Genomic DNA, 21,832 nt, shown 5'->3' on the forward strand with positions numbered 1-21,832 from the left:
GCTCAGTGTGCAGCTACATCGTGTACCAGTGCAGCCGCCCAGCCCCGCTCCACTCCCGTGACCTTCACTCCATGATCGTTGCAGCTTTCCAGTGCCTCTGTGTCTGGCTCACCGAGCACCCTGACATGCTGGATGAGAAGGTCAGAGTCCATGGTGTCTCTGGAGTCTCTAAAAGTACATCTGTTTTGAGCACTCCAAATTGTAATGCCGTTTGTGCCTGACCTATCTGTTCTTGATACTTTAAAACAATGTGGTTTCCTTAGTTTTGATAATTATATGAGGAATTTCAAAATTGGTTTGAATTTTGATTTCTGATTTTTATTCACCAAGAATGTTTTTGGCTTTAAAATTACCTTTTGTGTTTCTGAGACTGTCTTGATCTTTCTTTTGGCTTTATGAAACTGGAAAAACAGAAGAAAAGAAAATATTAAAAAAACAGAAACTGAAAAGAGAAATATGGGAATTAATGGTGTATATATACAGCATAGCTACATGCTGCAGATAAACTGCACTGAAAGCCATGTCTCTTCTCATTTCTCAGCTCTTACCTGACCAATGCATCTTTTATTTAAAGATGCTTTCTACACGCACTCTGGGATACTGGCATGGCAGTAGGTGACTATGACAGGATGGTTTCCCTGGTTGTGGCAAAGCATGGGTTTATTCAGTTCCATAATGTTTTATTTCCTCTGATTAGGTTCTTATTTTATTTACATTTTCACTGCATATCAAGGTAGTGCTCCATACGGAGTGTGTATGTACTGGACACGTAGTAGCTCATTCCTGAGCCATGCCAGTCAGCTGGGAACCTGTCACTGCATTTGCAAGCAATAGAACTGCAATTTTCCAGGCGCTTCACCTTGTATTTGCTTTGAATTTCACCTGCTATTTGAATTTCACCTGCTATCGCTGTAAACTCCTTCTGCGATTCTTCATGGCCGGTCTGTGCATCTTGACGCTGGTTAAATTTGCTCTGTCAGAAAACTTTAGCATTCCACACCTCTGTTTCTGCACCAGTTACGAGTACAAGGAAGGGCAGAGGCCAAGACATAGAACTCTGCCTGGTCTCTGATGGTAAAACCTGGCTGCTTACCTTGTTACTCTATAGTTCAAGCCATGAAATTCGAACCGTTGTTGTAGTAATCCAACTATTTTCAGCAAATGATTTTGTAATGAGCAACTCTGTGTTGAGCCATACCTGTGGTTTTGCTGAGTGTCGGCCTCTCCTGCAATAGATTTTTGAAGCTCTGCTGTGTACTTTTAGAATATTGTTACTGTTCTGTGGATGAATTAGATACCATGACACACTTTACTTATGAAAGCTGTCGGCAATTAAAAGATTTGGAAAAAGATTTCTTGCCATTTTCCAGATGAGTTCATTCTTAATGTGCTTAGAACTTAAAAATTCTGCAGAGGGTCTCAGAAATGCATTTATTAACCCTTTTAATATGGTTACATTCTTCAGTTGCATTCTTAGTAGACCTCTTGGCAATTTTGTACATATGTAATGGAATATATTGTATGTATTTATTCATTCAGAGCACCTTCTACTATTAGAATACAAACATAAGTAGACATCTGTAGATAGAGAAAATACTATTCCTATAGCAAATATCATTTTATTCTAATACTTTCTGATGGAGTCATCTTCTGCCTTTATTTCCGAGTTCATATTACCAGCAGTACTTTATTTTAGTTGATGGTATTGTCACTGTTTCACTGAGGTCTTGGAGACGTTTATCAGAGTGCTTCTGCTTTGAGGTGGTTCCTCTTGTGTTTTAGGACTGTTTAAAAGAGGTGCTGGAGATTGTGGAGCTGGGCATTTCAGGAAGTAAATCCAAAAGCAGTGAACAAGAGGTCAAGTACAAAGGAGATAAGGAGCCAAACCCTGCATCCATGAGAGTGAAGGATGCTGCTGAAGCTACACTAACATGGTAGGTAATTTGTCAGGGCATGTTTACTGTTTAGCATTGCCTTGTCTGAGAGAGTTTTAATTGGGAGTTCCCAGCTGCTGAGATTTCTGTGATGTAGCAACAGTGTTTGCCCTTTGGGCAGGGTTGTCCTGTGCCCTCTTCCCCTCCCATTACAGGTGTGCAACAGAAAAGAGATCCCTGTGACTGCTGTCTTCCCCTCCTGCCCATTCTCCTTCCTGAGAGCAAACCCCAAGCCCTCCTGCAGCCCCTGAGGTTCTGTTCTCAGCCAGTCCTCTCTGCAGACAGCCATTCTCCCACTTGATGTAGCGATTCTGTCTTTCCATTCCTCCTTCTCCTTGTCCTCAGCCTGGCCAAATCTGCCATACCCATGCTGACTGGGAAACTGCTAGACACTGTCTCAGTGTAATGCAGCAGATGCAAGCTGCGGCAGGGTGGGCTGTCATTCTGCCCACAGGATTGGGCTTGCTTGTATTTGGGAGGTTCTGCTGGAAAGGCAGTAGCAGATGATGTGTGGGTTGGGGAGGGGAAGCACAGAGAAAAATTGGGATTTGCTCCAGAGAAGTTGAAAAGCACTGGATGAACAGCATGATGGTAGACAGGACAGATTGTGGATGGGTAAGATAAATATGTTTTGCAGTAAGCAATAGCTGCTTTCGTTTTTTTGCTCTGCTTTGTAATAAACTTGTTGTAAGCTCTACTGTCAGTAAAAACAACTGAGTAAATTCCAACATAAAAACAGCTACTCATTGGAACTTGTGGGCAGACCTTTATTATTGCCTTAAAGTGCCTCTTTTCATTTAGAGATGAAACTATCTGTTCTCAGAGTAAAGTGGAAAAGTGTATGGGGAGGACTTCCATAAACTTACTTTTGGTCTGGGTGATGGTGTTGAAGTCCCAAGTTAGATCTTATGATCTTCAGTCTGACACTGGGCAATTCTCATTATTGGTTCCTGTCATAGAAACTTTTCATTTTTGATAGTGTTAGGCAGATCCTGTACAGCTTCAGATGATTTAAATCAGTATTTCTAGGAGCCTCCCAAGGCCATGGCTTCAGGGAGGTAGGCACTGTTGGACCTGCCTTCTCCCAGGGAAGGTTACCATCTATGGTAGCCATGCTTGTGTGATTCCGGGTCTGTCTTAAATGGTTTTAAGGTACTGTAATCTGTACTTGAAGAAAGCAAAGACAGTCATAACTCGTGCATCTACCATGTCTGCCTTGCTTGTTGATGTAAGAGTGGGCTATGTTAGCATATCTTAATATCCTTATAACCTAGGTTATAAAGAAGCTCATTCTGTAGGCAGAGTACCCTTCTTTGTAGGTTTTCATGTATGTTTTCCTGAAGTTACTGCTTCTGTTTTAAAACAAGCTGATGGAAGAGGGCAGGCTTGCCCTGACAGTGTCACTGCTTTGTCAAGATACAAACGAAGAATATGAGCGAAGGTCTGGGCTTGGGTGGAACAATTCGTCCTCTGAATATCTCAACTTTTTTCTCACTTGCAGTATTATGCAGTTACTTGGAGCATTTCCTTCTCCCAGTGGCCCTGCTTCTCCTTGCAGTTTGGTGAATGAGACCACATTAATTAAATATTCTCGTCTACCTACCATCAACAAGCATAGCTTCCGTTACTTTGTTTTGGATAACAGTGTCATCCTGGCGATGCTGGAGCAGCCTCTAGGGAATGAACAAAGTAAGTTCATCCTTGCCATTTCCTTCCTCTGGTTAAAACTCTGTGTGGAGCTGCAAAACAAAGGAGCTTCATAATTTGTCTCTCACATTTCGGGGACTGACCTGTTCTGTGGGTGTGCGACTGAGCAGTATTGTTCTGGGATGACGTGGTGGGAATAACTTTAATGCCACCAGTAGTCAAATGTGTGCAGTCCCATCCAAATTGTTCATGCAGCTTCTGTGTCTTTGACCCAGTTGAATCAGACGCTTGCAGGTGACTGCCCTCTGAGTCATTGCTGATGGACAAAAGCAATAGCATTACATTTCAAAAACATCCTTGTTCATAAAGAAACGAAAATATAAGGACTAAGTAAATTCACAAAATATAGAGTATTGGAGGCTTGATAAGGATTAGTGCTCAACAAATGACTGGTGTGACACTTTTACACTAGCACTGTTGCTTCTCGTTGTGTTAGGTTTCCTATTACTAAATGTTTCTCTGTGTGCTTGAAACTCAAATGGTTTTAGTGGCTGTTCTGCCGATGACACCTACTGTAAAGGAGACCTCTCACTGGGAGTTGGCTTTCACAGCTGAATATAACTTGTTTCAGCCTCGTATGCTGCCCTTGTTACTGGGGCAGAACTTGAGTCAGTTTTTTTGTTCAGGAAAGCTGCAATTCTGTAAGGACTGCAACACTTTCACAGGAACAAAGTGATATTTTTCAGCTAATGCTGGTAAATGATGATCTGGGTTCTCAGTGGTCTTGAGGTAAACAGGTATAGAGACTGGGGGAAGCAGAAACCCAGGGCAGTTGACCCCAGGCTGACCAATTTGGATTATGCCATACCATAAATGTCACATTCGCTATACTTGAGGAGTATGAGGACAGCCCTTCTCTCTTCCTTCTATGGCTGCCATCTCAAGAGGGACTTGTCCTACCCCTGAAGCCTACTTTCCCCCAATATTGGCTGAGTGTAACTCTATGTACTCTATATTAATACTGTTACTAATATTAGTTGTTATTATTTTATTAATTCTATTTCTGTTTCAACCCATGAATCTCCTTTCCTTTTCCCAATTCCCCTCCCCAGGTGAGGAGGAGTCATCGGATGATAGAACAACTGTATAAACCATGACATTTGCTTTGACCAACAAGAACTTATAGTTTAAAACTCTGGTATTAAATTACATGATGCTTTGAACTCAATAACTGATTGCCCTGTAAGTCTTCGTGTATCATGGCATTACCTAACACAACAGATGAACATTTCCTTATGTGCTACCTCAGTTTCACGTATGTTAGATCTGCTGCTCTACCACAGATGTATTTTCCTTACATCTAGATACCAGATCGCACAGAATGTCGAGAACTGGCGAAGGGAAGTAGTTATTTAGAGTTGTGGTCCACAGCGCTCCAGCCTCATTCAGAATCACTCAATAACCTTGCAGAAAGTGCTGATGCTGGGAGCCACAGCCGCACGTCCACCCACGTGGTCTGTGTTTGAGGAAGCGTGTTCCTGACTAGAACGGATTGGAGCATGCTAGAATAGCTGAGCAGTTCTCATCCTCGCTCTGCCTCTGCTAAATGCATTACTGAGGAATCCTGTAAAACTTCTAAAATCTCAAATGAGATTATCTTTTCTTGCTGTGCATAACTTGCTTACAAATCCCCTTTGAATTACAAGATTAGTTGCAGTAATGCACAAGTACCTCAGATCGCTTCTGAGGTGGATCACTGAAAAGGATGATTGTGGGGAGCTGGTTTGGTATCTGTGCTGCACCCTGTGCTTCCCACAGAATACTGGGGGAGGAATATATATCTGCTCGTTACTTGGTGGTGTCAATTTGTGGTTTATATGCACAAAAGATAAATAGAAATAACTTTTTTATATAGAGCTGTAGAGGTATGATGATCCCTCTTCTAAGATGGCTAATACCTTCTAAGTCTCAAGGGAAAACTGAAATCCCAGGATGTTCAAACCATCCTGGTGCAGGGTGAAAGGCACCTCGGGAATATGGAGTCTCCTGCTCTAAACAGGGTCAATACTGAATTCAGACCAGGATAATGCAACCTGACATTGTCCAAGTAGCTCTTGAAAACCAATAAGGTCAACTTCTCTGTGTCCCTGTTCTTTGTGGTGAAGAATTTTCCATGGTGTGAAGTCAGAATCTTCCCCTGTCTTAGTCTGACCATTACCTCTTGTCCTGCCACTGTTCTCACTGCTGCTGTTTGTGTGGGACCTTTACAGAAGGTCATGGAAGTGTCATGGACGCTGTCTCCATATGGTCATTTGTCTGACCTAAACAGCCAGTGGCTGGACAATGTTTTTCCACTTCTTGGAGATAATTTGGAGAGAAACAGTGATCTGCATAAATTTGGATGAAAGTTGCTTCTTATGATGAAAGCTACTACTGAACAAACCACGGAGTAGACCCGTACTTCCCTGCTGTGGGGAGGAGGATTGCTTCCTCCTCACCAGGAATTGTCATCAGGGTCAGGAGTTAACCTTAAAAAGCAAACCTCTGTCATCCTGCCTTTCTTTCTGGTTGTATTATTGCAGTGAACTGTTTGCAATTTATGGTGATGTGTTATCCTCTTAACCCATGTGCTTTACAGATGACTCTTTCCCCTCTGTCACGGTTTTGATCCGTGGGACATCTGGAAGATTTGCATGGGCCCAGCAACTCTGTCTTTTACCAAGAGGAGCTAAAGCAAATCAAAAGGTCTCTATCAAAGCCCATAAAGAAATCTTTAACTTAGAGATGTTCAGCAGAAATTCCACTAATGTGAGACAGCCCTGGTGATTATACATTAAGGCTGAGCCACGGGGCCTTTAGCTGTAGGTAATGTGACACATCTCTGGTGACTCTATGACTCTTTATTAATGTTAAATGCAGGCTGTGAAAGTTTAAGGGGAGGGGGCATTCTCTTTTTTTTTTAAATTCTATTTTTTCTGATTTTATTTTTTCTTCCTGAAAGCCTCTCTGAGATGCTGGGGCTGTGGTTGGTGTGTTTAGTGCATAGGCATGAGCTGATCTGAGGGGGAGCACAGTCTGGAGGTGTAGAATGAGATGCTGCACAGAGAAAAGCTCTTCAGGCTACAGAGCCCAAGGTTGCAAAGGTGGTGGTAAACGTGCTGTGGAAAAAGAAAAAGTTATCTAGAGGAACTCTGGAACTGCTCTGGAGAGGAAAAGTGCAGGAGAAATACCCCAGTCTCATTTTACTGTAAAATCTCTTACTGCAGTTGTCTAGTGGAGCATGTCCTTCTGTTATCAGAATTTATCTGTTCATGAACTTCTCCAAATCTTTGAACTCTTCAGGTGGCCCTCAGTAAAATAAAGGAAACAATAATGTAGCTGGAATTGAGGGCCTGTTGGTCTCGGTGTCCTCTTCACGTTTAGAGGACCTTTGGAGTTGGGCTGCCGCTAAAGCTGAGCTGTTTCACTAAATAGTGTCAGACCAAATGTGCTGCCTCCCCCACCAAAGGAGAAGTCGTGTCCTCGCTGCTGACCTCCTTACCAGGTTTAAGGAAACTTTTCCAACTTAAAGGCATTCTATAACTTTAATGTTAACACTTTTGCCCTTTTGAAGTGTAATTGGTAGTAAGTAAATTCACAAAGCAGCACTCAAGATGTAATTAAAGGTCTTGCTTGGACCTTGTGCACCCACAGGTCTGCACCTTTTGTTGCTTTCATTGGTAACTTCAGGCCCTTTTGATGTTCTGGCAGCGCACCTCACTCCTGACCCGCAGGATTGCTGCTGTTCTCTTCCAGGACTTCTCAGCTTGACTTGTGGTCATCGTAGTCAGCAGGGTTAAAACGGAGGCTTCTCAAACAGTTGGTAGCTTTGGCTAAATACATTTAAAAGGGGTTGAAAATAAGGTGTTGCCACGTAAGCTTTCCATTTTTATTGGGATCGGCAGCTGCTTAGAGGTTAGATGGCAAACAGGATTTGTAGGTTCCGGGAGTGCAGCCACCACAATGGGCAGAGCTGTGTCTCTTAAAATTTGTAGCCGCATTTCTCATACAAGTCAGTCTCTTAGTTTAAAGGGTTTACTGAATGTTTTTTATTTATGTTTCCCACTAATGGATTAGCGTACTTCTGATGGTGAGAGGGGAGGTAATGTTTTCCATCTATTGTAGTAAAGCATTGAGTGGTACAATGCCTTGAATGTAAAACTATCCTCCTTTTTTTGTCAGACTTTTGTACCAGAACCTCGACCAGCTCCTAAAAATGATGTTGGGTTAAAATACAGTGTGAAGCACCGCCCTTTTCCTGAAGAAGTGGACAAGATCCCATTTGTGAAAGCTGACTTGAGCATTCCTGACTTACATGAAATTGTGAATGAGGAAGTGAGTAACTCTTGGTCCCTTACTTAATATTGTTCTTGGGGTTTTTTGTCTGTTCACGAATGACACAGTAATGTCTTGCTGTAAATAGTTTTACTCTTTAGTTTGACTAATTTCCTATTAATGGAATAATAACCTCTGCAAACTGATGAAATCTGTGCACTTCTCCAGGAAGATGTCAATGCCTGGAATGTGTTTTTTGGGAGGCACTGCTCAATGTGTTTTGTTACAGGTCCTAATACCTGCTTTAGTAAATGTCCTGGTGGTGCAGTAGCAACTGCTGCTGTACCTGTGATTTGCAGCTTTCCTAAAGGATGGAGCTGTTTTCTTAGCAGATCTTGGTGGAATCGCTACCTCACGTGATGTTTTTCAGCTCGAAGAGCGACACGAGAAGCTGAGGAATGGCATGGCCCAGCAGATTATTTTTGAGACTTCCATAGATCAGAGAAGTGAAGAGGAGTGGCAGAAGAAGAGCTTTCCGGATCCGGTCACGGAGTGTAAGCCTCCCCCACCGGCACAGGAGTTCCAGACAGCACGCCTGTTCCTCTCTCACTTTGGGTTTCTCTCGCTAGAGGCATTGAAGGTGACCTGTTACTTCTTAATGTTGTGCAAATGCCCTCAATACCCACATGGTCTGGCTTGGCAAAAGAAGAAAACTCAGTTTTGTTAGTGGAAGACCTTCTGTGTAATCCCAGCAGCTGCTCAGCTGTAGTCTGATCAGATGAAGTGGTGGATTCCAGTCTTCCAGGATTGAGAGCAGGGTTGTAAAAGGCCATGTCTCAAGCTGAACATGCTCTGTAGAGGTGCCTGTATCTTTATTTTTTGAAGTGGGAACATAAGCTATCACATTCACATATTTGTACATGAAATCATTCCCTCATCTTGAATTAGGTTCTGGAGTTGTAGTCTAAGAGTTTGTGAAATACGACTGCCTTAGAAGTTCTGCTCCAGGGATGATGGTGCTGAAGTGGTTCAATCACATATAAGCACTTGGGAGTACGTATAGGTTGTAGAGTTTTCTTTTTAAAGTTAAAATAACAGTTTATAGAGATGATCCATATTCTTAATTTGAAGTTCTGCCTCTTACCTGTGGATTCTTCCTTTTATTTGTTGCATTTTTTTCCAGAAAACTGTCAACAAAAGTAATCTATGGAGGTTTTACAAAAATGATGTCTAAAAGTGCTTAGTATTTTAAATATTATTGGTATATAAGTTAATAAATATGAAACTGCACGTGTGACTGTATAGTTGTGATATTTTGAAAGTATCTGATGCTCTTGTTTTGATAGCTGATAATCTTTTTAAGCAAAATGTTATGTTGGTTTTGCTGGCAAAATACCATTTTTATTTAATGAGGAGAGTAGAATGCAACAAATTGTCAAACTTACGCTTGCTGCTACTCGTTTACAGCAACAAGGTTATGTTGCAGCAAATTTGTGTGCGGTTTTGATCCTAGGAGAACAGGGAGGTTGTCTTCTTATATTTTAATGGGTGATTATTGAAGCCATAGACCTTATCAGTTAGGAAAGATTTGTTTTTTAAGCTATTGAACTCTGTTGGATAGGAACCTGCTAACAGTCGTCTACCTCCTCACCTGATTGCACTTGACTCTGCTCTTCCTGGGTTTTTTGATGACCTCGGCTACTTGGATTTACTGCCATGTCGTCCTTTTGATACGGTTTTCATTTTCTACATGAAGGCGGGCCAGAAAACAAGCCAGGAGGTGAGTGAAAATGTAGAGTGCCAACAAGCCTATATGATCATGTTTCTAGTCATCCTCAAGTGAATAAAGCATCGCTGCCAATGACTAGAGTATTGTATCTGAACCGGGGATTCCGATATTTGCAGTGTGAGCTACAACAAGTCACTGCATGCTCTTTTCATCTATAGGTTGAAGTGTATTACCCCCATTGTTGTTACACCTTTTAAATATATTTTATAGAAATATATTTATTAAAAATATTAATAGTATTTGTATATGTTTTGTCCATATTGTCCTCATTTGTAGAGATCAAAGACTCATAACAGAAATGCGTTTCGGGTTTGTTGGCCCAGCTTGCAGGGAAGGTTGCAGTTTGTTCCAGCAATGTGCAGTGTCCAGGTGGTTTGGTTTGATTCTAATGATAAACACATGTTAAAGGAATGAAAATCTTTGCAAGTAAGACAGTAGTATTGCTTTGTAGGTCTTTACATTGCACTATTTACATTCAGATGCAATCAGGTTACTCAGGTTAATTTGTGCAATCTAAATCGAGACTTCTTGCACTTGGGTCGCAAGCTTTCCTTCTAGTGCCTGTCTCTGTCCCTGCAGTTCCTGCCCCGCTGGAGCCTGTGTCCCAGTGTACAGCCCCCACATAAACCAGAATTAAAGATACTCTTCCACAAAGCATACTCGTGTGGCCCAGAAGGGTTGGATGTGTTGCACGGTGTTGTCTGTTCAGTAAATCCCAATGGTTCTGTTCTACCAAATCACAAACAGTCCCTCTCTCCCAGCGTCCCGTTTGGTGGTCTCAGCTTTCACTTGGTTGCAATGGGATAGAAATTGCCTTTGGATGTGGAAACATCCTGGTCTTTATAAGAAGCAGGATTAAGGTTTAAAGTGAGAAGTGCAGTGTGACATTTGGTTAAAGTGCTTGGTCAATCCTACTGAATATTGTTTTCCAAAATCTATTTCATAATTTAATGTGCGGTGAGGCCTGCCTTCTGAATTGCTATGTCATGTACAGGTGAGTAGTGATAAAACATCTTTCTCCTAAAATTTCACCTCAGTTTAGTATTGAAAATTGTCCAGGAAGTTCACATGTTACATTTGGTGTTGATGCAGCTTCTGCACTGAACATTTTGTGGTTTATCCCTGATGAGTTAATAAATCTCAAAATTGCCATTTCTTGCAGTTTGATTAAACTGGCTTCAGCAATGATGACAGAAAGACCAGTTGATCAAATGGGACACTGCCAGGCAGGATGGGAGGATGCTGGGCAGCAGGGAGTAGTGTCCATGTAGAAAGTCTTGGGTTCCAGGCTGGCTGAATAGCTGTATTTTGGAAAAACCATGTTGGTGACACAACATTTTAATTTAAAAAATGGGGAGAAAGAGAGCTGCTTCCTTGGAGTCTCCTGTACCTACCACGGTGCTGCTGGTTGTTTCAGATCCTGAAGAACATGGAGTCTTCCAGAACTGTTCAGCCACACTTCCTGGAGTTCTTGCTGTCTCTTGGCTGGTCCGTTGACGTGGGGAAGCACCCTGGGTGGACTGGCCATGTCTCAACGAGCTGGTCAATCAATAGCTGCAGTGATGAAGAGGGTCCTGAACAAGGTAAGACATCATAAGTGGTGTAATATTAAAATAAAATGTTTAGGCCAATCTGAACACTTGTGCATATTTTTTTCAATAAATGCTGATGTTTACTAGAAAGGAATGTGTCAATTTTAGATTAAGCTTTAAGAGTCAAAGTGAGCAAAACTACACAGCACCCTCTCCCTGTTCTGTCACCCAGAATAATCCTCAGGGCAGTGAATTGCTGTCCCAGGGTGGAGGTCGGGTTAGGTTCTCCTTTGAACAACTTAATCAGATTACCTGGGATTGTGATAGCATCTGGGTTGGTTTCAGTGCAGTTCATGGGCACTACTCCAAGAGCCAGACCTTTTCTTGGTGATCCTCAGAGCCTCAGCCTTCTGCTGTGGGCCACACGAAGGCATCAGACAGGCTCTCCAGCTGTTTTGATGTAGGCTTTTTAACACCAAATAGTTGAATTAATTCAACAAACTGGGGCAAGAAGAAACAGAAAAAACATTCAGGGATGGGAGGAAGGGAGGGCTACTTCTAATCTGGCTCTGCTGTTGGAAAAATCTGAGTAGAGTCATACCTTTAGCAAGCAATGGCTAAAAAACTGAAATGTTAGATTTAAAGTAGATTTAGAACAATTTGTGAAGATTACTTGCTTTGTTTTCTCCTACAATCTTCGGTGTGAGTAAAGCTATTTATTTTGTTTAAATGTATTTTCTTTTTGTGGATGGCTCTGATGATTAAAAACCCACTCGGGAGTTGTATGTTGTCATCCTGGCTTGTATCAGAAATAGTGTGGCCACAGGAGCAGGGCAGGGATCGTCTCCCTTTACTGGGCACTGGTGAGGCCGCACCTCAAATCCTGTGTTCAGTGTTGGGCCCCTCACTCCAAGGACATTGAGGGGCTGGAGCATGGCCAGAGAAGGGCAACGGAGCTGGGGAAGGGTTTAGAGCACAAGAATTATGGGCAGTGGTTGTGGGAACTGAGGGAGTTCAGCCTGGAGGAAAGGAGGCTGAAGGGAGACCTTATCACCCTCTACAGCTCCTCAAAGGAGAGGGTAGCGAGGGGAGGTTGGTCTCTTCTCCCAAGTAACAAGCGATGGGATGAGAGGAAATGGCCTCAAGTTGCACCAAGGGAGGGTTAGATTGGATATGAGGAAAAATGTCTTTACTGAAAAGGTTATCAGGCACTGGAAGGGGCTGCCCAGGGCAGTGGTGGAGTCACCATCCCTGCAGGGGTTTAGAAGATGGAAAGATGAGGTGCTCGAGGACATGGTTTGGTGGTGGACTTGGCAGTGTTTGGTTAAGAGTTGAACTTGGTGATCTTATAGGTGTTTTTCAACTTAAATGATTGTATGATTCTGTGGTTCTAGAATAGGTTCCAGTGAGATTAAAATAAATTCCCAGTCATATGCTTTGGCTTTATTTTCCTATGGACTCCCAAAAGCAAAGTTCTTAAACAGCTAGGTTTGGGTTGTGGTGCTGCTCCCTGAGAGCTGTGGACTGGAGATGCAGGAACACTTCCCTGATGGTGAGGCATGGCTCGGAGGCTTCTATGTCTCCCTGCCCATCTTGGTGTCAGCATGGTGAGTTGTGATACTCCATTGGTTTTGCTGAGACAGCTCTCCCAGGAACCCCTCTGTAACCTGGATCAGAGAAATAATGTTTTCTCTCTATTGTGAAGGCCTGATGTACTGGCCAGCTATGATGTGGGAATAAATGGGGGCTGAGAACAGGGAGATTTCTTGCATTGGGTTTCTTTCAAGAGAGCCTTTTTCTAACTCTTTGGCAGAAGAAAAGACATAGAGGAGAGTCTGTAGAAACTGGCTTGAATTCTAGAAAAGTATTGGGCTGAAGTTAGAAGTGTTAGTTAATAACTGAATGATGTCTGTTAGATGGAATGGTTAGAAATAGTTATTGCATCAGTGCCTTGGACTGCTCAATCCAGGGGATTTGGCTATGCAGCACAATGGAAGCATGTTGAAAATAAATCCTCTCCCAACCAGTAATTCTGTTTCCTTCAAGATAACAAAAGGAGGAGGATTGTTAGCTGTGCGATTTGACTGAAATCTTCTCATTTTAAAATGAGGTTTGTGTGATGTCACCTTGACGATTGCACCTTGTATTTGAAGGTCTTCTCCTGAGACAGCGTATAAAGAGGTAGCAGTTTCTTTTGACTAAATTTTCCTTTTACGTCCCTTTCAGATGATCTAATTATTTCAGAAGATGTTGGGGCAAGTATCTTCAATGGGCAGAAGAAGGTGCTGTATTATGCGGATGCCCTGACGGAAATAGCTTTTGTTGTCCCGTCACCAGTGGAGTCGCTCAGTAAGATCACTTTGTACATGCTGTTTGGTTTTCTGTTAGAGAGCTTTTTCAGAAGCAGAACCTCAATAAGCTAACTAGTGATGTGTCTAGCAACGTTTAAGTGTTTAAATCACAGCATCCTGATCCTTAGACGCCTTCCTAAGGTGGTGTCTGTTCTGTGCCCCTTTTTCTAAGCCTCAAGACATGTCTGGGTTTGCACAGCAGTTTTGTGGTTACCCTGGGTGTGTTATGTTGGATGTACGGTTCTCCATCAAAGGGTGATGCATTTTCTTTCTCTCTTGTCTCAATGATGCACTCCTGCAGCACATGGAGGAGCACGTGCACAGCTGCTGTGTCAGTGAGCAGCAGCTTTCACAACATCTTTTGTGCACCAAAACTAGTGTGCAGAAGTGCCCTGGAAGAACAGGGCTGTGAGGGAATGGTAGCCCCAGGAGGGAGGAGACTGCATTTCACAGGAAGTAGACAGGACACTTGTCAATCCCCAGGGAGGGCTTTAATTGCACTCTGTTTCCGGAATAACTGGCACTTGTCCACTGCTGAATCCTCTTCCTGCTTTTGAGTGCTATATTGACTTGACGTAAACCTATGCGTGTTTAGTCTCAAAAACCTCACAACCCTTTGTAGTTTCAAAACCTTATGTATGATGGCAGCTTAAGTTTTTTGGCAGAAGGAAAGACAAAAGCCACCTTTCTTCTTCTGGCTCACAGGTGATTCACTGGAAAGCAACGTCTCTGACCAAGAAGGTGACTCCAACATGGATTTGCTGCCAGGAATACTAAAGCAGCAGCCTCTGACACTTGAACTCTTCCCCAATCATACAGACAATCTTAATCCCTCCCAGCGGGTAAGGCAAGACTTGCATGGAGAAGCGGTTTGATGGTTTGGTTTTTTTTCCCCTCTAAGGATCACACTGGCAATGCTACAGCATTTTTTGATAGTATGTGATTTGGTTTCCTAGTATTTGGAGCTACTCATTCTTAGCCATTAATCTTTAACATCTGCTTTGATGCTGCCAGAATTTGCACCTGCAGTAGGAGATTGCAAGATTACATTAATTAAATATAAAATGTAAATGTTCTAAGTAGTAGTACTCTGCATACTGAAATCTTAAAATGCATGCAGGAAAAAGTACATGCAGTATTTACAAAGTAATTCAGACTCGAGTCTGGATAGACATGAACGCTTTTCATACCTACTCAATTTGAAATAGTACGTGTTGGTTGTGACTGCAGCATAAGGTGTGAAGCTGCTTTTGTGTGCTACCAAAGCACAAAACTGAACTGCTGCAACAGTTAGCAGAGGATTTGCAACTGCTTATTTCTTGTGTAGAGTTCACTTCCAAGTGTTACTTAGTTGCAGATTTAAGATCTTTGAGAACATTGAGGAAAAACTTGAACCATTTTTTTAAGTTTTAATATATTAGTTTATCTTGAATACGAATGCTGCAGAGACCCAGATTGCTGTTTCTCAGTGAGCAGTTCCTCCGCAGCTGCCCCATCTCAGTAGCTGGCAGAGGCTGTACCTGTGTGAGATCTGAAAGGCTCAGCAGCACCTGTGGAAGTGCTTGGTGGATGCATTGCTGGACTCATGGTGCTTGCAATGCTGCTCTTCCCTTGTTTCAAAACAGCTCAGTCCTACTTCCAGATCCAAGAGGGTGCCTCAGGGCCGGACCATTCCGCCAATGGGACCTGAAACCAAAGTGTATGTGGTCTGGGTGGAACGTTATGATGATATAGGTAAGTAGAAGGCTTTCTTGTTTGCTAAAGTAACAACACGGCAGGAACCAGAGGAAAAACTCTATTTCATTCCTTTATAAAATGTTATGACCTTATTAATGTCTGTAACCAGCACTTTGAAGATTCTAAAAGAGTTATTTGCTATTTAAGTGGTGCTCCATGGGGTGTACATGAATCAGTGGCATGTAGGTCTGGAAACTACTTTAGTTCTGGCAGAACACAGGAAATGCTCTCATCCACAAGTAAGTTCCCCTCAGCAGCTGTCTCCTCAGAGTGGATCTGTTGTTCTTCCTTTGAAAAAATTACTTCTGACATCTGCTTCTGTGCTGAAGAGGCATCCTTCTTGGTTTGATGGTACCTTTGAAACTTTCTGTTGTGTTCTCTCTTGCAGGTGGGCTCATTTATTCTGTGCTCAGGGTGCCCGTTTCATGCTATGCAGTCCAGCTTCCTTTCTGGTTCAGGCAGGGTCCTGCTCCTCATGCACCTCAATGTTTCATAGTTTGGTGTTTCCTCTCTGAGTCTGGGTTACTGGCTGACCTGGAAGAGACACAGCTTTGCCCATCCTGTTAGAGCAATGATGTGGACAGTGATGGGCAGCTGGCTGCTAGGCTGGAGGAGTCCTTTGTCCCCAGGAGCTGTGTGTGCGCTGGTGCTAAGCCATGACCAGTCTTTAGTGCTACACAAGAGCCTCTCTGTACTGGCCTAGCCCAGTAGAGTCTCTAACACTGGTCAGTAACTGATACTTTATTCTATCTTTGATTTCTAATCCTGGTTTCCAGTCTGGCAGTAAGAGTAGATCTTCATTAAGCACTTAGCTCCTCCCAGAGGAAAGCCACCAAAAGAATGGGAAGGATCAAGAGGAAGCTTCCTGTACAGTGTAGGTGTAAATTCTCAAGAAGACCACCTCATCCACAGCATGTTTCTTATTGCTGTACTGGGATCAGGCGGTGGACATCGAGTTCTGCAGCATCATTTCCTTTTCCAAACATCGGCCCAGAGGCTGTTCCCTTAGCTCTACAAGTCCCTCAGCTGCTTCAGTTCCCCAATTGGTGTCCCTGACCCACTTCTTTCTTCTTGGGTGGCAGCTGTGCTACACACATGTTTCTGCTTGACTGCTTCTTTCAGCAGCCAATAGGAATCTCCCTGAAGCTGAAGAAATGAGTTTGTGAGTCTTAGTAAGCATGGCAGTTGGATTTGGGGTGTGTGAGGAGGGTGCTCTTGGAAGTGGCTCCTAGCCCAGAGACTTTGCCTTAAGCTCTTTATGTTCTTGGCTTTTGCCTTATGCTTCTGGTCCATCTTTGAATCTAGGCAGTGGAAAAGCTCTCACTTTGCAGTTGAGGCTCTCACACCTGTGCCAGCTGCCTGCCCTCCCTCTTGCTCCATTTCAAAGTACTTCCATGGCCCTTCATGCTCTCTGTCTGCTAGCACAAGCTCTTGTGTACTTTTAGCATCCTAGCTCTGATGGCAAAAGGTGGTTTTGGGCCTTATACTCTTCCTGCTGGAAGAGGTGTCAGTGCTGTCTTGCTGCCTGTCTTGTGAATGTCTCTCACCATCTCTCAGTTCCTGCCCCTAACCAAAGTGATGGGGACTGGCATATCCTCTTCCAGGGATCTGGGATCTTAGTTCCTCCTCCTGCATCTTCATTTTCCAATGACCTGTTACCAAGTGCAGTAGAGTTGTAGGTTATGGTGAGGCTTGGATTTGAGAAACGATGGCGTGTTTGTTGGAGCAGGGCTCAAGAGAACTGCAGACATGAGTGGTGGGTTGGTTTGGAATTCCCAGCACTGTTTTTGAGACTGATTACTTGTAGGTAGGTGAAGATGCTGTTGAGTATAATTGGAAAGCACTTTTTGTGATTGAAGTACTTGTCTTTCCCGCTTTCACTGTTCCTCGAGAGATTGTGACCTCTGAGACTGAGACATTTGAGAGTCTGGGACATGTGTTACCTAATCTGTTGAGTGCAGGGTGGCTGAGGTGTGTCTGTATGCTCCACGAATGCTTAAGCTTAAAAACAAAGACTTTGCATCACTAGCAGTGCAAGAACATCCATGATCTAAATGCTTGAGAACTGCATGGTTTTGACTGATGATAAATATTCTTTCTTTGTACAAAACCAAACAAACAACAGCAACAAAAAAATGGGGTAGATAAATGTTATTCATTGCATCTTCTTACAGAAAACTTCCCCCTTCCTGATCTGGTGTCAGAGACCAGCACTGGTGTGGAGACTACAGCTAATAGTAACACTTCCCTAAGGTAAGGCTGCTCTTATGTTCATTATTTTTCGTGATTCTTGCAGACAACAGTTTGGACTGCACTTTAAAAGAAGCCATGACTGAGATTTTTTGCATTCTTCAGCTCTCACAGCAACCCTGAAAACTGTCGGCAGTCATGTTAAAGAAAAACAAGTTTCCTCAGTGGATTATTTTTCTGTTGAAAAAATCAGAGCTTTTCATACCACTGAAGTTTAAACATAAATTAAGGAACAAAAAACGTGCAGTTTTTATCTTGAACCTGTGATTAGCCTCCCTCCTTATTTGCTCCCTTGTGAGGCCGTTAATGCTGCATAGCTGTTGTGAGGCTTAAAGCCCTGTCCACAGGACTCAAATTCTGTGGTGACAGAAGATCATAGGAACAGTACAGTTGTTAAAATCCTGTTGTAGTCCAGAGGGTGCATGAGTCTCACTGCTTTAGCCACAAGACACTGGTTAACATTCTTTTTAACACTTAAAGTGGTCATTTTTAATCTACAGATTCATTGAAACAGTGCTATAAAACTGATTTAACAGTTGTGCTTTTTCTCTTAAGATCTACCATGCCTGAGAAGGAAGTTCCTGTGATTTTCATCCATCCTTTAAACACTGGCTTATTCAGGATAAAACTGCAAGGAGCAACTGGGAAATTCAATATGGTTATCCCACTGGTGGATGGAATGATAGTCAGTAGGAGAGCTCTTGGTAAGCTAAAGATTTTTAGGAACACTCATGTATTGATTTAAAGAGATATAGATATAGATATAGATATAGATATAGATATAGATATAGATATAGATATAGATATAGATATAGATATAGATATAGATATAGATATAGATATAGATATAGATATAGATATAGATATAGATATAGATATATCTCTGCAAAATACATGGTCTGGAATCTTCCACTGAGAAAAGTATTGGACGTGGCAGAACAAAATAAAAACATGCTTTTTGCAGCAACAGCAGGAACAGCAGAGGGAGCAGGTGGTCAGCGCTTGGCTGCAGGAGAGCAGGGCTCTGCTGCAGCTGCAGTGGGAGAGAAGGGAAGGGTTGGGACTGGCCATGGTGTAAGGAAAAGGTAAACGCCTTTCATGTGGATAAGAGAGATCAGAAAAGAGACCCTAACATATAACCCTGAGAGCCATGGGGCTAGGGTAGTTGCTGCCAGAGGGTAATGCTGAGTTTTTGGACTCTGCTGCCATGCTGTGTTTGTTCCTTCTGTTTTAGAAGCTGGATAGCAATTAAAAGCCACAGCAATCAAGGATTTTCTAATGTGTTCAATAAAAACACTTAACCTACTGCTCAGGCATGTGGTAACAGGGGCCCGTGAGTGCTGTCTGCCTTTTCCTGTGTTCCTGGGTGAATTAATGGGTCTGTCTCGGTATCTGTGCTACTGTAACTTCAGTAACTGGAAACCTCACTCCAGTGAGAGCAATTCATAGGACAGAGCGAGAAGAACAAATGAGCATTAGGATACATGTACATAACCATCAAACTGACATTGTAGGGGTCTGTTGGGGTGACTTTTGAGTTCTGTTTTTTGCATGCTTAGTGATGGGGAAGGTGAAGCCAGTCTGGGCCTTTAGATAACATTTGTGAATGCAGCTGATGACATTGGCTTGTACCGAAAAAGAATCGGGTGTGTTTTCCCAGAGTTGGGCTGGATTTTTATCTGCATCAGGACTGTTAATATTATGACATCTGCCTCGTCCCTAAGTTCAGGAGATGTGTGTTGTGTGCAGTCAGGAATCAAGTCCTCTAAATAAGGAAGCCACTGTTTCTGCCTGTGAGAAACTGCTTGTGAAACAGCAAGAGGGTTAATGGACACTTCCTTCATTAGTGGCATATGAATTTTGTTTCAGAATAAAATAGAATGCCAGCTTTGGCCAATGCCACTGCTTTGGTTCCTGGTCTTCTCCTCCTCCTCCTCCCTGCTGTCTGCAGCAGTGAGTTAGAGTCACGACCATGGCAAAGCAGTGAGGGGGAGAGCAGCCTGTGGTTTCAGCCACAATCCATCAAGTCTTTCCCCATCCCCAGTTCCAAGGGGAAGGCTCTGCAGTTCCTACTGGAAGGAAGTACTGAGAGGCTCTTTCTTCACCCTGAAGGCTCCTCTGGCCTTACCCTGTGCAGCCTTGGGGCCCACCTGAGCTTGGCATGGCCAGGGCTGTTGGTCGCCCTGTGGTTCTTGTATCAGTTGTGCTGGATTCTTTCTCCTCTTGGTCCGAGGGTGCTGCTGCAGGCAGTTGCTCAGCTCTGACGAAGCAGAGAAATCTTCCTCCTCCTCCTCTTTCTCTTCCTCCTCCTCCTCCTCCTCCTCCAGCTAGTTTAGGGTACCACTGACCTAGTCCCTTTCTTACTCATTTTTGACAGTAAAATGTCCTTATGGTGCTGGGAACCACGGTTACCTTTTATTGACGACTTATTGAGAAAAGGTCTTGACTTGGTGGCACTGAGCATCTCCACTGCATTTCCAGATGGGACAGAACCCAAAATGGACTTTAGCTGCAAAGAGAGCAAAGGGGCGCAGACTTGAATTTGTTTAAACTTGACTCAAATGTTGTTTCTTTTTCAGGTTTCTTAGTGAGGCAGACAGTAATAAATATTTGTCGGAGAAAGAGGCTGGAAAGTGATTCATACAACCCCCCACACGTCCGCCGAAAACAGAAAATAGCAGACATTGTCAATAAATACCGGAACAGGCAGCTGGAGCCAGAGTTTTATACCTCGCTTTTCCAGGAGGTTGGGCTCAAGAACTGCAACCCCTAGGTCGTTATCCTTCCAGGACAATTAGATCAGAGCTTGGTGACTACAGTAATAAAACCGGTTAAATAACAACAACAAATTTCCTCAGCCCTCTGGAATTCGGGAAATCGTACTCTAGCACAAGTCAGCAGATACCATGTGGGAGGAATGAGAAGTGAATCCAGAACACCGCAGTTGGGATACTGACTTAATTCACCTACCCTCAGCAGATTACTTAGTTCCAGTCTGCCTGGATGCTGGCGACACAACCGTTTCCCCAGTCATCTATTCCAGACTAATTAGGAACAGTAAGTGTCTCATTCTGGGAGAGGAAAACAATCGGCAGAGCCATCTCTGTGTATAAGGATGGAGAACAAAATAGGACCAGACCTGCCTTCAGACAGTTGGCTGCACCCACATGTCCAGGGAAGGAGGAGTAGGATCTCTCCTTGGAGGAGAGGCGGTTTCAGAGCATTAACTCCCCCTGCAAGAACTTCGGATGTTTTCAGCCCCCCTTCAGTGCTCGGCCGCAGACCTGTTACTCGTGACCAATTCATGTACCAAAACCAGGAGGAAGAAGATTGCTTGGAAATACCAGGTCATGAAATTCAGAGCCAAGCTGCTGCATCTTTACGTTCCCTCAGTGGCTGGGAACGCGTCCATCTACACACAGGATTTCTGTCACGCTGACAGCAAACCCCACCTGGAGTTACCTGGATTTCCAACAGAAGTCGTTACTAGATAAGAGCTCTGGTTATGTGAAAACAAGGTTATGACTTTCAGGTCTGTTGCAAAATGTCACATTTAATTTTAGTAGCTTGATTTTTTTAATTATTTTTTTAATCCAACTACTTAAGTTGTTTTGAAGTGTCTGTGTCTCCTACTCACCATTGCCATAAAAAGCATAAATGTTACTTGCTTTCCTTCCATTGGATCGAAATCTGAGATTCTGGGGCTACCTCCTGCCTGATATTTATGGTGTTATTAGTTTTGCAGCTTCTACAACACTTTTCAGAAGCTCCTGTTGAACAGACTAAAACAACTCAGAAAGAAAATTCAAGAACTCTTTTTCCCCATTAATTTGCTATTCCATGAAAGCTCCTTCGGATTTATAACTGGAAATGGTGAATCTGTGTTTTCAGGTGCTCAGCAGCCGTGGTTCCCCCGCACCCAGGGCAGAGGTTTTGCTGTTCAGATCGCAGGCGGTCAGGACTTGAAGGATGCGCTGGGAAAAGGTGTTCATGGCTGCAGATTTGACGTTTGATAGCAAAGCTGCCCTAGGTGCTGGCGGCGGTGGGAGCGCTCCAGGCTCCAGCGCAGCCTCCGCGGGTGTTGCAGTGGTGAGTCACAGCAGTTTGGGATTGCAGGCAGCAGCGCCTGCCTTTCTTCCGGGTAACGCAGGATTTGGGGAGCTCCTCTCGTTATTCTAAAAGTGTTTTAATTAGCTTTTTTAATACACCTAGCAGTATTACCTGTCAGTCACTTAGGTTTTGTATGTCAGAGTTACATTTTGCAACAGTTTCTGGCCT

General features: G+C 43.3%; 1 protein-coding gene across 1 annotated transcript in view; it reads left to right on the forward strand.

Annotated features, from left to right (window-relative positions):
• RALGAPB (Ral GTPase activating protein, beta subunit (non-catalytic)) overlaps positions 1–20,579 on the forward strand; it is a gene marked incomplete at its 5' end in the record, with an annotated part of 31,335 nt that extends 10,756 nt beyond the window's left edge. The window contains 14 exons of the mRNA XM_010189001.1: positions 1–140; positions 1,783–1,934; positions 3,436–3,623; positions 6,220–6,326; positions 7,803–7,955; positions 8,326–8,535; positions 9,517–9,675; positions 11,102–11,267; positions 13,443–13,565; positions 14,273–14,409; positions 15,193–15,301; positions 17,479–17,557; positions 18,110–18,258; positions 20,134–20,579. The exon at positions 1–140 is cut by the window's left edge and continues 64 nt beyond it. Of these exons, the coding sequence (XP_010187303.1) occupies positions 1–140; positions 1,783–1,934; positions 3,436–3,623; positions 6,220–6,326; positions 7,803–7,955; positions 8,326–8,535; positions 9,517–9,675; positions 11,102–11,267; positions 13,443–13,565; positions 14,273–14,409; positions 15,193–15,301; positions 17,479–17,557; positions 18,110–18,258; positions 20,134–20,327 (2,066 nt within the window). The remainder of the gene's footprint in view (positions 141–1,782; positions 1,935–3,435; positions 3,624–6,219; positions 6,327–7,802; positions 7,956–8,325; positions 8,536–9,516; positions 9,676–11,101; positions 11,268–13,442; positions 13,566–14,272; positions 14,410–15,192; positions 15,302–17,478; positions 17,558–18,109; positions 18,259–20,133) is intronic.
• Between the last annotated feature and the right edge of the window lie 1,253 nt (positions 20,580–21,832).

The sequence above is a fragment of the Mesitornis unicolor genome, unplaced genomic scaffold, assembly GCF_000695765.1.
Source record: "Mesitornis unicolor isolate BGI_N332 unplaced genomic scaffold, ASM69576v1 scaffold4300, whole genome shotgun sequence".
Lineage (NCBI taxonomy): Eukaryota > Metazoa > Chordata > Aves > Mesitornithiformes > Mesitornithidae > Mesitornis > Mesitornis unicolor.